Source organism: Colobus angolensis, unplaced genomic scaffold (genome assembly GCF_000951035.1).
Source record: "Colobus angolensis palliatus isolate OR3802 unplaced genomic scaffold, Cang.pa_1.0 Scaffold2, whole genome shotgun sequence".
NCBI classification, from domain to species: Eukaryota; Metazoa; Chordata; class Mammalia; order Primates; family Cercopithecidae; genus Colobus; species Colobus angolensis.
Genome location: NW_012115154.1, coordinates 18168247 through 18184780, shown reverse-complemented (window position 1 = coordinate 18184780; position 16534 = coordinate 18168247). Strand labels below are relative to the sequence as shown.

The window sequence follows — 16534 nt, the reverse complement described above, 5'->3', positions numbered from 1 at the left end:
GCGCTGCGGGGAGCGTCCGCGCTGGATCCTCCGCCGGCGAGCGCCCTTCCCACCCCAACCGCGCCAGGTCAGTCCTTCCACCTCCGACGCCGCTCCCCTCCCTGCTCCAAGTCCCTTGGCCGTTTCCTGGGCCCGGCCCTAACCCACCTGCAGCCCCTTCCCGAGAACAATCCCTCCTGCATTTTGCTGCCCTGTTGGTTTTCCCAAAGCTCTCCCCTGGGTCAAGAATTTCCATGAGACTCCCTGCAGCTGGGAGGGAGGCCTTGAACGCCAGGAAAGAGTGTAGACTCTTTCAAACGCCGTCCACTTCATTCACTCCAGCGTCTTCGGGAGCCTCCCACTGTGCCTTGCTCCTTCCCATGCCAGAGCAGCGCCACAAATGCCTCTCTCCGAGGTTTCCAGGCCCCTCTCCCCCAGGCTTCTGGCCACCAGCTTTCCCACCTCTTCCCTCCAGGAGACTCACCAGGGCTAGCACTGGCCAGGGAACTTGGCGTAGTGTCCAGGGAGCCAGGGGAGGGGCCAGGCAAGGTGCCGGCAGGAGGCGTGGGCAGAGAAGGTAGGGGGCAGTGTCCCGGCCCCTCATCAGCTCCATCTGGGCAGTCCCAGACTCCATCACACAGCTGGATGGCCCCCAGGCAGCTGCCATCGACGCAGGACACCTCCCCGGGGACGCAGGTCACCTGCCCTGCAGCCAGAAAAGAAGAGCTGGCCCTGGGGCACTGCCCTGTACTCTTACTGTTTAGGATGCCCCAACTCCCACACCCTGAGGACCAACTTCATAGCAGGAACCTGGCAAAGGAGCGGGGAGGCGAAGTCGGGGCTCTTGAGGAGATGGGCCTTGAGGGAGGGAATGCCAGGTGGGCTGGTTTCCAGGGTGGGGACAACTCACCCAGGCAGGACTCCTCATCTGCGGCGTCCAGACAGTCAGGATGCCCATCACAGAGCAGGGCCGGGGGCAGGCAGCGTCCATCGGCACAGGCCAGCAAGCCCTGGGGGCACGGGCAGCCCTGCTCATCTGTGCCATCTCCACAGTCATCATGGCCATCACAGAGCAGGGCCAGGGGCAGGCAGTGGCCGGAGCTGCAAGTCATCTGCCCCTCCCCACAGCCTGGGGCGGCACAACCTAGCACGGGGCAAGCAGGCAGGCTCAGGACACTGCTGTAGGGGCCCAGAAAAGCCCCGAACCCCAGAGGGACCAGAACACCCTCTCTTCCCTTCATCCCTCCAAGCCACAGATAGTCCCTGGCAATGGGAGCAGCAGCTAAAGAAGCCACTCCAGGACAGCTGCCTTGGCCCCAGGAAACTCAGTTACATGTGCAAGGACTGACCAACCCTGTCGCTTCCACACACGAGCGAAGACACTCACCCTCCTCATCAGAGCCATCGCCACAGTCGTCCTGGTTGTCACAAAGCCACCCATGGGGCACACAGTGCCCATTCTCTTGGCACAGGGCCTCTCCCTCTGCACAGCCAGGCACCGGCTCCTCACAGTGGCCACCGTCACCCCCACAATGCCATTGACCTTCCTGGCACGTGCTGAGCACACAGCGTCCTGGGATCAGCCACATGCTGGGCTTGGCCCAGTGCTCCTTCAATAGGTGCCCCCCAAGGTGACTTCCCCACTCACCAGTTCCCGCACTCCTTCTGCAGCACAGACCCCGGCGGGAAGGAGTTGCTGCCCCACTCACAGGGGCAGGAAGCTGGCTCCAAGCAGGCTCCTCCTGAGACCACAGAGTGCAGGGCTTAGAGCAAAAGGACACAGTGGCCCCTTCCCAGTCTCAATGCCCCTCCCCTCTGCCCTTTGTCACTCTACACACCGTGCAGCAGAGTCCCCTCGGGGCAGAAGCAGCCCTCCACACAGGCCACCACCTGGCAGTGCCACCGAGGCTCAGGATGCTGCTCATGGCAGGTCGGGGGACACGTGGGGCCACAGGCCTCATACACCTGTCCCCCTTCACACTGCAGGGCTGGGAGGAGAAGAGAGAGCCTTGGATCACCGAGGCACAAGGGCAGCAGGATGCAACCACACCAGGCTGGCTGCCCAAGGTGACCACCATGGAGGGCACGGGGCATCTGGTGTAGACCTTGGGCATGACCCCCCTGGGCCTATGTGTACCATATCAGCTCTACTCAGCAGCCGTTCTTGCATATATGGCTCATCTAGAAAAGCGTCTGGCACAGAGTAAGCACTCAATGCACAGCTTGCCCTTGAATGAATGAACGGCCGTCTTGTGGGACAGCAGAAGCTCTTTCAAGACGCTGAGCCTATGGCAGTGGCAGGATTGAGCACTGGGGACTGAGGGCAGGGCACACTCACGGCAGAGCTCCTGGCTACGCCAGCGCACATGGTACCCATGCCGGGCACACTCATCTGCGTAGGTGGCAATGGCTGAGCAGAGGCACTCACAGTCACCCCCTGAGTCGCAGCTGTGGGAGGAAGTATTCAGTCCCGGCACCCCCTCCGCACGCCCTGGCACCCCCACCTCTACCCCACTCCAGGTTGTCTCCTCCTTACCCGCAGGCGTCATGCAGGCACCACTCATAGTGCTGCTGCGGGGGGACCTCTGCGTGGCATGATGCGAAGAGCGGCTGCAGCAGCGCCCCGCAGCGGGCCCGAGCCCAGCCAGCCCGGTGTGTGTTCACCTGCAGGCACAGGGTGGCGTCTCCAGCACAGTGGACTAGCGGACACCCTCCCCAGCCCTGCTTCTGGGAACCTCCCTTCCTGCTTTCCCACCCTCACTCACTGCGCAGGGATGTGGCAGGTCTCCTGGCTCAGGGCAGAGGGTGCTGAGGCGCCAGGAGTGGGCGGCCAGTTCAGCTGTGGGCTCCAGGACACCCTGGCGGCTCCGCAGATCATTACTGGCATCTCCATCAAAGTCACCACACAGCCCAGCCACGCGACCACGGAACTGAGGGGACAGTTGCACCAGGACCCGAGTCCCTGGTGGCAGGCAGCATGGTTAAAAGTGACGCCACAAGCCCTTATCTGGGCCAGAAGACCCAGGGTCTGTTTTACCACCACCAGGTACCAACCCACCAGGAGGTGTGGTTACCTCTTTTGTGGGGGGATGATTGGTGATGATAAATGAAGAGACCTACATTTGGAGGGCTCAAGGTGGGAAGTAGGAGCCTATTTTCCTAACTAACACCAAGCCAAGGGCTGGGGGGAGGGAAATTCTCCATCAGGTCAGATTCCAGGAAATCAGACTCCAGGATGGACTGTGAGGCTCAGTAGCACCAGCCTCGGTGGCGGCGGCAGGCTGGGAGGGTGGCCCAGCACATCAGAGCCAAGTCTATATGGGGGTTATCTGGGTTTCTGTCAGTTCTGCAGAAGCAGTTAGATATGACATATAAACCAGCTGCTTATATGGGTGATGGGAAGTCAGGATATTTATTTTCATTTCGCCTTTCTAAAACTTAGTATTTTCTCAATGTTTCCCTTGGTGTGGAAGGATTGCTTTCATAATGATGAAAGAGATAATTATGAAAACCTATTTTTTAAAAAAAGTTTTTTTCTTGCTCTATTGCCCAGGCAGAGTGCAGAGGGGTGATCACAGCTCACTGTAGCCTCAACCTCCCAGGCTCAAGCAATCCTCCCACCTTAGCCTCCCAAGTAGCTGAGACTTTAGACGCGCACCACCGTGCCTGGCTAATTTTTGTGTATTTTATAGGCAGGGAGTCTTGCCATGTTCAACCCAGTCTGGTCTCGAAGCCCCGGACTCGAGATCTGCTTGCCTTAGCCTCCCAAAGTGCTGGGATTACAGTTATGAGCCCCTGCACCTGGCAAAAAACCTAATTTGGAAACTCGGACCTCTTGCATGGACTGGAAGGTAGGAGTGGCACTGGGCTGGGCTGGGCATGGGGCAGAGCGAGTGCCGGCCAGGCAGGGAGGTAAAGTGAGAGCTCAGGGTCCTACCCTGGCTGTCAGCCTAGCTCTCAGCATGGAAATCTGCCCTGTGGAGGTGTCAGGGGCTCAGTAGAGGGAGACCAGGAGAAGGGAGGGTCAGGTGTTGGGAGAAAGAACTTGGGGTGAGTCCACCCCTATAGTGCTAAGATGGGGCACGGGTCCGATGGTTGAGGGAGGGCAGGAGCCTGACCTCCATCCCAGAGCAGGGTGAGGCCCAGGCGTGTGGAGAGCAGCAGGAAGAGGCCAGCACGATGCAGGCTCAGCCCAGGACCTGTGTAGACTTTGGGGGGCGTCACGCTCAGCCCATTCACTGTCACTGCCCGGCCTGTAGAGGAAGAGAGGCATTCAGGCCCAACTTGGAGGAAAGGATCCTCCAGATCCTCATGAGGCTCTCTAGCTCCCCTATTGAGCCCTTCTTTTGCTTCTCTACCTATGTGACCTTGGGCACGTCACTAGACTTCTCTGGGACTTAACTTCTGGGAGCCTTCCGGTATTATGAGTCCCACCCAAGAGGAGAGGCACCAACCCCATGGCATGGAGGGCAGCCACGCCTGGTAAGGAGCCTGCCAGCAGTGGGCAGACACAGGGAACCCCATCCCCGCCCACCTTGCACAGCTGGGAAGCCATACAGATGTGCCCCTCCCTGGCAATGTCACCCTTCAATGTTGCAGCCACCTCTGAGCATGTGCACAACAGTGCCCTCCAGACGCACGGCCAATGCTTTGGTGCAGGTGAGACCGCTGGCCCCACAGGGCAGGTTCTGGGCAGAGACTGTAAACAGGCCACTGGCCTCTCGCACCAGCAGATACTCGCAGGCCCCGGGAAAGGTGAAGGCCAGTCCATCAAATGTCACATAGTGGGGGGCGCCTGACGCCTGGCACCGCCCACTGCACCGCTGGCCTGTGCAGTGCCACTGCCGGCCCCGGCACACGCTGTGGACAAGGTGGGGGAGACAGAGTCACTGAGGACAGGGCCCTGGGGGCTGGATCCAGGGGAGGCAGCTGGTCCAGGCTCCAGGCAGTTTCAGCAGCCCTCAGGGTGGAGGGGTCCTGCAGGGTTCCTCTGGCCCAGGCCAGTCTGGATACCCCAGCCCCCACCACCCCAACCCCTTCTGGTGGAGGGAAGGATGATGTGTGGGGAGCCATGGGCCACAAGGCCAAAGGGTTAGAGGTCATGGCAGCTGGGCATACCAAACGTTGCAGTCTTCCTGGATGGTGGCGTTGGGTGGGTACCACTGCCCACTGTGACGGCAGGGACAGAGGTCAGGAGGCACACAGCGCTCGTCCTGGGCAGAGGGCAGGAACAAAAGGCACCATGTAGGGGCATGAGGGGAGCAGGGCAGTGCCCTGGCTTAAGGAAGGCCATCCTGTTCGCCCATGCAGCTCCTTCTTGGACTCACCAGCAGCACCATGCCTGGTGGACAGACACAGCCATCAGCACTGCCTGCAGGGCAGGAGTGATTGGCGGTAGGGTTGTCACAGGTGAGGAGACAGGCACCAGGGACATAGACAAGCTCCCTGGGGCAGAATGCCTGCTGTGGGGGGCAGCGGCGAGCTGTGCAATTCCAGAGGCCCCTTTCCTGGCAGACACTGCAAGAGGTTGAGAAGGAGTAAGAGGCAAGTCTAAGCCTCCAGGGACCTGGTCTGACCTGGTGAGAATCTCAGGAACCCAGACGCTCACTGGGTTCCCAGGTGTCCAGATCGCATCATGCTGAGTGAAAACCCAGCCCTGATGCTGGAGACCTGTCCATCTCAGCTTCCAACACCCAGTCACCAACACAGGGAGCTGGACTGTTTCCAGCACCCTGACATGCCTGGGACAGATATTGTCACCCTTTCTGTCCCAGCTCCAATAGCGCCATCCTCCAGGCTCTGGAGCAGGACAGACATATTGAACCCCCCTACTCCTAGCCCAGGTAGGAGAGGGGTTGCACTGAAGCCTGCATCCTCAGCCCCCACCTTCATCAACCCTCGATCCTGGCCCTGCCTGCACAGATCCATAATCTGCCTTCACTGCGCTTGAACAAGCTGTGTGACTCTGCAAGCTGTTTAGTCTATCTGAGCCTCAGTTTCCTCATCTGCAAAATGGGAACAATTTTTCCACTTCTTACTTTATTAGGTTATGGTAGGAAGTAAAACTAGATAAAATGATGCACAGGAAAGTGCTTTGTGGACCCTAAAGTGCCCCACAACCGAGGGGAAGTGATCAGCACTCTGTCACCTGCAGCGTGCATGCTGCCACCAACAAGGCTGCACACCCCGCCCGTTATCTCCCAAGCTACCTCTTCACCCCCACATTCTTCCTCTTGCCCCAAAGGTCGCTGCCCTCACCAGCGGTTGCACTCCTTCATGGTGGCACTACCAGGGGCATAGCGACGGGCTCCGAGCTGGCAGGGGCACAAGCTGGGGGGCACACACTGGCCCTCAGGGTCCCACAGCAGCCCCAGAGGACAGTTACAACTGGCCACACAGCTGCCCAGCTCCCCACAGTCCTCTGGCTCCCCGCAGTGTTGACCGCATGCTGGGGCACACTCTCGGTACTCCTGGCCACCAGGACACAGAACAGCTGGGCACAGGGACACACACGGGTCAGGGGCATAGCCACCGCTGGCTCTCTCGCTCTCTCCACCCCCTCTGAACCCCACACCCCACATCCCCCGTGCCTCTGCAGGAAGAAAAGCCCGGCAGTCTGCCAAGGGTAGTGATGCACCCCGGGCCCCCAGCCATTCCTGGAAGGGGGATGGGCTAGGGAGGAGGGGATGAGCCTAGGTAGGGCTGGCTGGGCTGAGCGAACTCACGACAGAGGGTCTGGTTCCTCCAGGGAGGTGAGGCACCTTCCTGGGCACAGCGACGCGCATAAGCAGACAGCACTGGGCACAGGCAGTCCCTGCCAGGGTCACAGCCACACACAGCTGCCAGGCAGCGCAGATAGAATGGCTCCCTGTCCACCAGCCTGTGGCATTCCTTGGGAGGAGATGGGGAAATGGGTCAACTTCTCCTCCATGGAGTCTACATCCCCTTGGTCCCCAACAGCACCCCTGGGCTTGTCTGGTCTTCCTTGACCCTCCCAAGAGCCCAGGTGGAGGGCAGGGAAGGTGTTGGCCCATCTTACAGATGTGGGAGGAGCCCAGTCCAGCTACCTGGAAGACAGAGCTGTGCAGGATGGCACAAGCTGTCTCTGCGAAGGTGTGGCGCTGGGAGTGGGTGGTGCAGGGGGAGAGCGGGGCACTGTCCCCAGAGGGGCAACTTCCCTTGCCGGCCACCTGGAACTTGCTAGCAAAGGCAGCAATGCTAGTTTCCACATCTCCAGCTGGTGTCAGGAAGTCGTCCTGCTGGTTCTGGGTGAAGGTGCCACACAGACCCTGCACCTGGGCCACAGGCACACATGTAAGACAGCCGAATGCAGTCCCACCGCACCCTTGCTCAGCCACACACCTGCCTCACTGGCACACCTGGTGGGCATGGCGGGGGTCCAGAGTGATGTAGGCTGCAGGGTCAGACAGTCCCCAGAGCACCTGGGCCCCAGGCCAGCGCAGCAGCAGGAAGGCAGAGGAAGTTCGGCGCACACTGAGGCCCTCAGCGCCAATCCAGGGCAAGCCCACGTCCTCCCCATTGACCAGCACAGCTCCTGGAAAAGGGGGCCTGGTGATGGGGGTGCGGCACGTGGAAGGATAGGGCTGCGAGAAGGGAAGGAGCTTGGGTGGGAAGTAGGAGGTCCCATGTCAGGGTGGGCTGCTGGGGACAACCAAAGTGTCCACCTGAGCTCCCTACCCTTGTGGCCCAAGGACTACCCTTGGCACACAGATTTTCCAATCCCTCACCCTCATGATCAGTGTGTGGGAGGAGCTAGATGGTGAGCCAGGAGCTGGTTGGGGAGGGTTGGAGGGACCCTGCTGAGAGTGGCCTGCCTGGTCTGGTCATGCCTCGGGGCCTTTCAAGCTCTCATAGCTGCATGACTTGTATTTGACCCCAGGATGGGGCAGAAGATGCCTTGGAATATCTCCTCAGGACTCTGTGTGTCTGCTTCAGAGATGAGAGGGCCAGGGAAGTTGAGGCAGTGTGCTCAGGTGCAGCACTCTGGGGAAGAGTGTCTGGACTCCAAAGCCATAGGGTAGTGTGCAGGGGGAGCAGTGACAGGAGGCCTGGGACTGCGCCAAGGGTGCAGAGCAGAGGCTACCTGAGTCCCTGAGCTGGATGTGGGTGTCCTCCAGGGAGACGGAGATGGCGTGGAGGCAGCTCCCAGAGTCGCAGGCCCCATGCTCCAGTAGGATCAGTAGCTGTCCCTTCACATAGTCCTGGGGCGGGCAGGGGGAATTCAGTGGGGCCAGGCGGGCCGACTCTCTCTGGGGAGGCTTTTGGAGACCTTCCCTACAGACCACCTTCAGCACGCACCTGGAGGCAGCAGCTCACCTTCCGGCCAGCCAGACTGTCTGCCAGATAAGGGGCTTCGTCCTCACCATGGGCCGGCATGCATGGATGTTTGTGTGTATGCGTGTGCAGGGCCATGGATGCGCACATAGGTGTCATGTGGAAGTATGTGTGTGCATGTTTGTGTGTGCACGAGTGTGTGTAGGTAAGTGCGTGTCCGCATGTTAGGGTGACATGACTCCTCTCTTCCCTCCACATGGGCATGTATGTTCTCCCATGTGTGTGCATATGTACACACGTGCTAAATCTACATGCACATATATGAGTGTGTGTCATGTGTATGTCTGTGTCTCTCTGTAGGTGTGTACCTGGATGCATGTATATGTGTGTGTGTGCATACAAGTCTGTGTGTGTTGGTGTGTAGCCTGTATGTGTGTCTGTAAACATGCAGATCTCTGTGTTGGTTTGTAGCCTCTGTGTGTGTGTGCGTGTGTGTCTCTGCACATGCAGATTTCTGTGTGTTGCTGTGCAGCCTGTGTGTGTATGTACACACATGCATCTTTGACTGTGTTTGCTGGGGGAGATGGCTGTCTTCTTCCCTCCCCATGGACAGGCACAGCCTCTCTGAGGACTGTGCTCCCAGGACCTCGTCACCCCCATCACTACTTATGAGAGGAGTGGGAATGGTCCAATAGTTCGATGGAGAGATCACTCAGGGGGCCCTAGATGATTGGGAAAATCGTGGCCTGCACCTGAACTTGAGAAGTGAGCTCACTTCATTGGGGGAGGTTTAGGGTGGGAGCAGGGCCTCTGATTTCCCCTGAGGTTGTTTTGCGTGAAGTAGCCTGTAACAAGCCCAGCCTGTCCCATCTGTGAGAGACACAGCTGAAGATGGGTTTTGGTTACTGGCCCTGGGCTGGGTGGTGATGACAGAGGGACTTTCACAGGGAAGCTGGGCAGGAGGTGAGAACCCAGCGGGAGGCCTGAGTGTTGGTTCTCCCTTGGCCTTTCCTGGGAAGACTCTGGGTTTCCCTTATTTATTTAGGGGTTTCCTTACAGTCAGCCCCACTGTGCCCTCTAGGAGGGCCCCTACTCTGGCAGAGTGCCACCCCTGCAGACCGTCCTCTGCCCACCTGCACCAGGCTGTAGCGGCAACCTTGACCGCCCCGGAAGGAGTAGCTCCGCCCATCAAAGGTGAGGTAGTGCCCGTCCCCGCCCACGGCACACTCGGCGGGGCATAGGGCCTGGGCACAGTGCCAGCGGCCATCCCTGCACACGCTGTGGACACGTAGATGAGACAATGAGCTCTGGCATCAGGTCCACACTGAGGGGGTGGAGATGACCCCTGAGCTGGAGGTGACCCCCCAAAAACCCTTGTTCCTCCCCTCCCATGGAAGCCCCTCCTGCTGAAGGGGTAGAGGTCAGCCGGCAAGGCCATCAGCCATGCCAGCAGCAGTCCCAGTCTCTGAGAGGAAGACCTAGAATGGGCTGGAGGCTTAGGGGAAGCAGGTTGAAGAGAGGGTGTAAAGGGAGGGATCCGAGGGTACCACATGGCCACCAACCCCCAGCATGGCTCAAGGACCCACCAGGGGTTACACAGCTGGCGCACGGTGTCCCGGGGTGCATAGCGCTGGCGGCGGTAGTAGCAGGGGCAGTGGGCGGCAGGCACACAGAGGGTGCCATTCCAGAAGAGGCCTCGCGGGCACTCGCAGCCGCTCACACACTCTTCCCTGCAGGACTCCTCCTCTCCCTGACCCACCGCCTCGCAGCTGGGTGGGCAGAGGGAGGTGCAGTCGGAGTAGAGCTGGCTCCCGGGGCACAGGCGCTCTGTGGGCACACGAGTGAGCTGTAGTCCCCGCCAGACCCCAGGCAATCCTGCTGGGTGGGGAGGCCCTCAGTCAATCCCACAGCACAGGGAGGCCCAAGTAATACCGCAGAAGCCAGGTTTTCTCCAGCGAATGTGGATGTGCCGCCTGGCACAGGCCTGGGCATAGCTGGCAAAGGTGGCACACACAGCCTGCTGCCTCCCCTCTTGCCTGCTGCCCGCCATGGCCGCTGCACAGTAGGCAAAGAGACAGGCCTCGTGGTACTCAGCAGGGGAAACCTGCAGGAAAGGACGGCCCCTCAGCAAACAGCCAGCACCTCCTGCCTCCTGCTTCCATCACTCTATGACATAACCAAACGGATAGGCCCCAGAAGGGACCTCAGAGATCACACATATGAGCATCATTTCCCAGAAATAAAGCTGAGGATGGAGAGGTGGGCGTTTGACAGATGGCCCAAAGTAACCCACAGGCAGGGCCAGACCAGCTTGCTGACACTTCTCTAGCACCCTCCCTTGGGTGCCAGACACCACCCCCACCCCACTCATACCTGGGCATGGCACTGCCCAAATGGACCTTCCAGCAGCTGATGGCACACGTCCTGGGCTTCAGCCCGCAGGTGGCCAGGTTCTACATCTGCCTCTGTGAGCCCCAGGGGGCCGTCACAGCCCTGGGCCACCTCCACCGCATCCAGACACCCAGGCTGCAGAAAAAGGACATCGGGCCAGGCAGCACTGATGAGGGACGTTAACCAGGACCCCAGAAAAATGCCTCCTGCTCTCACACAGCACCAGGGCCCCACCTTCAGGCCCACCGCCCACATCCTGGGGCTGGGGAGAGAGGCGAGGTGGCAGCCCCACCCTGGGCTGTAGTGGTGGGAATAAATGACTAACTGGTTCACCAACGCTGGCCTCAGATGACTAGTTCACAGCAGGCAGCCAGGCTTTCTGTGGGACCCCAAGGCCTGCCCTCCACCCCTAAGGATCTGGAAGAGGGCCAGGCCCTGTCCTAGGGAACAGGCCAGCGATGAAACCAGGACAAGGGCTTGGAGGTTCAGGAGTCAGGAGCCGAGCTGAAAACCTGGGAATGGGCAGGCAACTGGGAGGGAGGGGCCCCAGTGGCAGCCTCACCTCTGAGTCAGGAAGCTTCCAGGAATTTCCAAAGGTGGCTGCTAACATGGCCGGTCCTCCGCCTGGCTCCATGAAGTCATCTGAGAAGGGGTAACACAGGGGTGCTGGGTCTAGGGCCTCTGGTCTTCCCTTCCCTGCTACACCAGCAACCAACCACACCCCACTTACCCTCTGGTTGGCCATTGTAGAGCCCACAGAGGCCTTGTGTCTGTCCCCAGAGCTCGTGGTCCACAGAGATGGAGATGGAGCCAGCCCTGTCCAGCCGTACCACGACCCCTAGGCCCCCTGACAACACCAGCCAGTCCCCTAGCCACTGCAGGCTCAGCCCTGGGCACAGAAAGAGGTCACTTGCTCCCTGCAGCCACAATTCTCACCCTTCCCACTACCACAGCAGGGCTCAGCTGCGCAGGGATGGAAAGGAGAAGGGAAATAACTCACACAATTCTCACATTCTAGAGAGCTCTGCACTTTATACCAAAAGTATATGCTTTACAGCAGAGTGACTGATTTCCATCACAGCTCTCTTTGAGGAGCTCATGAAAGCTGCAGACACTCTCTGGAGAGAGTAAACTTCAAGTGAACTATGAAACACATGTGCATGTGCACACACACGCATGCACGCATACATGCACACACTGCACCCGTGCACACACAGGCATACATGCAAGCAGCTCACCCCCACCTCACCCTGCAGCCCAGCCAGGACAAAGTTTCTGTTAGGAGAGCTTCCCATTGCTTAGCACCAAAGTGCTACCTCACAGCACTGCTCTGAGGCTGGTGGGGAAACTGGGCCTCGGCCAGTTAGGTAGAGGGACTTGTCTGAGCTGGTGCTGCGAGAGTTTGGTGGGGGTAGTTGCAGAGGGTCGGGACCAGGCCTGGTTCCTCCTGGCCCCTCACTAGCTCCACACTTCAGAGCCTCCCAACAGCAATGGCTGGGGGCCCACCATGGGCTCGTTCCCAAACTGCCCCCTGCTCCTTTTCTGACCCTGCCTGGAGGGTGGAGAGACTGTCCCAGAGGAGCACGTGGGGGCCGGGGCAGTCTCTTGCTCCCCCAGTGCTCTCACCGTGGAGCAGCCAAGACTGCCCTTCAGGTACCAGCTGCCCCTTCACAGACACATTTCCAGCCTGGATCAGCACCTTCTCAGGTCCCATCGTCACCTGGACCTTGGGGAGATGCATAGTGCAAAAGGGGGCAGGGGCTCTCTTCCTCCCCTGTCCAACCTCCTCCCTGTGGCTGCCTCATCTCCCTCCCTCACCAGCTGACAGTGTCCAGGCTGGGGACAGTGGTCCCCAGGTGTTAGGTGGACAGCCCAGGTGGAGTCCGCAGCACCTGCCAGCAGGTAGGTGCAGCGGCCCAGGAAGTGATAGTGGCGTCCGTCAAAGGTGCGGTAGTGGAAACCCGACCAGGAGGCACAGGTGGCAGAGGGACGCTGGTGCTGGCTCCAGAGCTGGCCCACGGCCCCTGCCAGGGGCTGCAGGAGGGCTGGAGAAGAGGCACCGCCTGGGAGAGACACAGCAACTGTGAGGCTCTGAGTGTGAGGCAGAGGTGGAGGACGAGGACACAGGGCTCCCGGCACAGCAGGAGGCAGGCAGACAGGGCATGGTCCCTCTAGTGGGCCAGGGAGCCAGTATGGGCCCTGTAGAGGGCCCAGCACAAGAACTCCACGTGGGAGTGCCTGGGGAGGCGGAAGGGGTGATGGCCAGGACTGTGCCTGTCTGGCAGGCTGGAGTCTGCGGACACACCTGGCAGGTGTCGGCTGGAGCAGCTGAGGCAGGCTTGGGAGCTGCCATCCCGCCAGCTTCGTCCCCAGGGCCAGGCACAGCACTCCTCCAGGCTTCCTGCTGAGGCATTAGCTGAGCCTGCCTGTAGCTGGCATTGCCACATGGCAAAGCAGTGGCCTTCAGAACTGGCTTTGGCAAGGGCTGCAGTAGGTGGGGAGAATGGGGCAGACCAGGCAATGAAGATGGGGTAGCCTGGAGCTCTCAGTCCGGCCCTGGTTCTCTCCCCGAAACCACAAATTTGAGCTAACATCTCCTGCCCAGGACTCCCAGAAGGTACCACTTCCCCAAATGCACTCAGGTGCTTACCCTCCGTGCAGTGGGTGCCCCCCCAGCCTGGGCAACAAGCCCTCACTGTCCGGTTCCACTTGGCAGGCCGGGTTTCTGGAGGTCTGCACCCACCGAGCCGGTGGAAACAGGGAAGAGATGTTAGCGTTCAGCCCAGTCCCACCCTGGGGAGGGCTGCGGACATTCAGTTTTGTCAGCTACTCTAATCACATCATTTCCCCGGGCCTTAATTTCCCCACATGCAAAGTGAGAATAATGTTGGGAGGGCAGACCACAGGGACTGGGGCGAGGCATAGAGGGAGTGGGCTTCCGGCCTCTCCCTGTCCTGCCCACCGTAGTGCCCACTCACCCCCCACCCTAATCTCACACACTCCACCCTTCTCCAGGCCCACTCCAAACCTACTTCCCAAATCCCTGCTTTCTCCAGGGCCTCCCCACTCTCAGGATGTCCGGCCTGTCACTCCTTTCCGGCCCAGCAGACAGCCCAGGCTCTCACTCTTACTCACTTGTAGATAGGACAGAGCCCAGGCGCTGGGGACCGGGTAAGCCCCACGCGGCCACTCCAGGGCAGGTCCAGCCGCCAGCCCAGGCGGCTGTAATGGTCGAGGCTGGCACAGGGTACCAGGTCCTCCTGACGGGGTGCTACTTCCTCCTCCACATGGATGGTCTCTGTCCACTCACACCACCGCCTGCCCATGATGGGGAACCACAGCTGCCGCCACCATTCCCTCTGTCACCAAAAGCCCTGTCCTATGACCCCACTCCCAGGGGTGGTTACTGAAGTAAGGAGGATGCTAAGGCAGGGAGAGACACTCATGGGAAGTGGCAGGGGTGGAGGGAGGACCCTGGGGGTGGGGGGCGTGGAGTCTGATGCTCCAGAGGGTCCCTGGGCATGTGGCGGAAAGAGGACCTTTGTCAGAGGGGTCCAGGGTGGGCTGCTTACCCATCAGCCAGGGCCCACATCATCCCAAAGAGGAGGGCAGGGAGCAGCATGGTGCCCTCACCCCCAGGGCACCTTTGGGGAACGTGAGGCTTAGGCTCAAGAGAGGTGATACTGCAGAGGGGGCACAGAGAGGCCAGCGGCACTCTCTCCTGCCCCACGCAGCCTCCCCGCAGCCCAGTGGCCAGTCCTGGGGGCTGGGGAGGCTTTATTCCAGTCTCATGCCCCAGGGCACCAGCTGCCCACAACCGGATTGGACCTGCCACACCAGCCCCTCAGAGGCCAGCTCTCCCTGGAAACAGTCTCCTTCCTGTCCCCTCCCAGTGCATCTGTTTCCGTGTGTGTGTGTGTGTGTGTGTGTGTGTGTGTGTGTGTGTGTGTGTGTGTGTGTTTTCACACTCTCAGGCACTACCACAAATTAACATGGGGCTCTGGGCAAGCCACCCTCCCTTTCTGGGCCTCAATTTCCTTCCTAGTAAAAATTTCAGGGACTTCCCAGGGATGCACAGATAGGACTCAGACTCCAGTAATCTTTGAAATTGTATGTGCACATTTTTCTGAAGACAGTTCTATAACTTTTATTAGATTCTCAAGAGGGCCATGACCCCATGAAAAGGTTAAGAGCTCCTGGGCTAAACGACCGATGGGGTCTTCCAGCCTTGAACTTCTGCCTGGATGGTGCTCCCCTGCCTCCCACCCCTCTCTTGCCCAAACTCAGGAGTGGGGGGCAGTAAGCGGAGCGCTTCCAGGGTAGCTGGGGTTCCTGAGTGTGTGGAGATGGGTGGGCAACATGTAAGGGTTCAGTTTCTTATTGTGACCGTAAGAATGATTATGTGTGGCTGGTTGGGCCCACCCTGTCTCCTTCTTCGAGGGTCTCCTAGAGTCTCTGGGGTTTAGAACTGGGGAGCCTATGCTGAGCAATGAGTGGGCAGGGGAGCCAGCTCCCCCAGCCCTGGGGTAGAGCGAAGCCGGATGAAATAATCCGAGAGTCCGGCTGGGAGGGGCAGTGACAGGCTCCACAGGGGAATCCGGGGTCCATCCTGGTCCCAGCGGAGCTCCAAGCACACCCGGACACCCGGGCTGGAATGCACGCCCTGGTCTCCTGGCTCCGATTCCACGCCCCTCGGTCTCCTAAACCTGATACCCCTCCCAGCATCCTGTAGTCATTCCACCTGGGGGAGGAAGAGGGCTGCTGAGAACCAGAGCTGGGCGGGACTCTCGTTCTCCTGGGTTCACCATTGGTCCTGGGGCCAAAAAAGGGCCCAGAGTGAGTCTCTTAGGGGGTCACGGATGGCTGGGATCAACTCCCGCTCTGGAGTCCTCAGAAAGGGCCACACGCACACCCAGTCACCCCCCTTTCCTGTTTTACACACATGCACACTCTCCCTGTAAGTCTCACAACGCTGGCACAGGTGCTCGACCACACCCCAGCACGCACAGTGACACATGCTGCTCCAGGGGCTCCCTTCATCCTGGAGGCAGAGGAGCCTTCACAGCTGAGCTCGAGGGATGGGCGCTCTTCCAGGCACTCATCCTTGTGGTGGGCTGTGGTAGCAGGAGCTCGAGGACCATTCACACCCTCCCGTTCCCAGCCTCTTTCTCAGCTCTGGATTCAAACCGGGGCTGATCAGGCAGCACTGGGATTGGGAAGAGACCCGAGTTGGAGCCACCCTTTCCAGTAAAGGGGCAGGAGGGAGGAAGCTGGAACCCAAGGGAGTTTGGAGGAAGTTCATGGAGAGGAGACCGGGAACTAACAGTTCAGACTTCAGCATCTCCGGAGCTTTCAGGAGTGGGCGCAGCGGGAAGGAGGCCGAGGAGAAACCTCGTAACCTGGGCAGGGAGGGCGAGTGGAGTCCCCTGAGGAGCTGCGGCTGAGGGGGGCCCTCCACATCTAACTCCAGGTGGCGTCCGGGCCAGCAGGCACCCCAGCTATCGTCTCCCGCCCATAGAGCCCTCCCCTCTCTGCAGCCCCCTCCCAGACCCTCCCCCGGACCCCGCCCTCAGAGTCTCCGCCCAGCCTCGCCCCCTGGAGCTCCCGACCCGGCCCGGCCTTCTCCCAGGGGACCCGGCTCAAAGTCCTCTTCCCAGTTTCTACTTCGAAGGACCCGTTCTCGCAGGCACAGGGGCCCAGCCCTCTCTCCCGTCTGCCCCCACGGCTGGTTTCGAATCCGGTCCTCGGGACTCCGAGCGAGGGGCTGTGGGTCTGGGTGGATCCGGGTGGAGAACGGGGGCGGGGTCAGAGTTTCCCAGGCCGACCCCCCCCGCGTGCCGTCCTCGCGCGGGAACGCGGCGCTGCACAC

The 16534-nt window shown here is 60.2% G+C and overlaps 2 protein-coding genes across 2 annotated transcripts in view; one reads left to right on the top strand and one right to left on the bottom strand.

Moving 5' to 3' along the window:
• The window catches only part of SSPO (SCO-spondin), a 58029-nt gene extending 43742 nt beyond the window's left edge, over nucleotides 1–14287 (bottom strand). Inside the window, 29 exon segments of the mRNA XM_011941434.1 lie at nucleotides 375–685; nucleotides 890–1123; nucleotides 1367–1536; nucleotides 1628–1721; nucleotides 1818–1967; nucleotides 2318–2427; nucleotides 2516–2643; nucleotides 2745–2941; nucleotides 4098–4232; nucleotides 4583–4839; nucleotides 5098–5192; nucleotides 5307–5496; nucleotides 6238–6472; nucleotides 6705–6870; nucleotides 7047–7274; nucleotides 7359–7534; nucleotides 8084–8201; nucleotides 9408–9552; nucleotides 9861–10101; nucleotides 10207–10378; nucleotides 10648–10800; nucleotides 11228–11307; nucleotides 11396–11554; nucleotides 12292–12385; nucleotides 12484–12728; nucleotides 12971–13150; nucleotides 13316–13398; nucleotides 13801–13983; nucleotides 14238–14287. Of these exon segments, the coding sequence (XP_011796824.1) occupies nucleotides 375–685; nucleotides 890–1123; nucleotides 1367–1536; nucleotides 1628–1721; nucleotides 1818–1967; nucleotides 2318–2427; nucleotides 2516–2643; nucleotides 2745–2941; nucleotides 4098–4232; nucleotides 4583–4839; nucleotides 5098–5192; nucleotides 5307–5496; nucleotides 6238–6472; nucleotides 6705–6870; nucleotides 7047–7274; nucleotides 7359–7534; nucleotides 8084–8201; nucleotides 9408–9552; nucleotides 9861–10101; nucleotides 10207–10378; nucleotides 10648–10800; nucleotides 11228–11307; nucleotides 11396–11554; nucleotides 12292–12385; nucleotides 12484–12728; nucleotides 12971–13150; nucleotides 13316–13398; nucleotides 13801–13983; nucleotides 14238–14287 (4779 nt within the window).
• ZNF467 (zinc finger protein 467) overlaps nucleotides 2607–16534 on the top strand; it is a 23514-nt gene continuing 9586 nt past the window's right edge. Inside the window, exon 1 of the mRNA XM_011941435.1 lies at nucleotides 2607–2631. The gene's annotated coding sequence lies outside the window, so the exon portion shown is untranslated. The remainder of the gene's footprint in view (nucleotides 2632–16534) is intronic.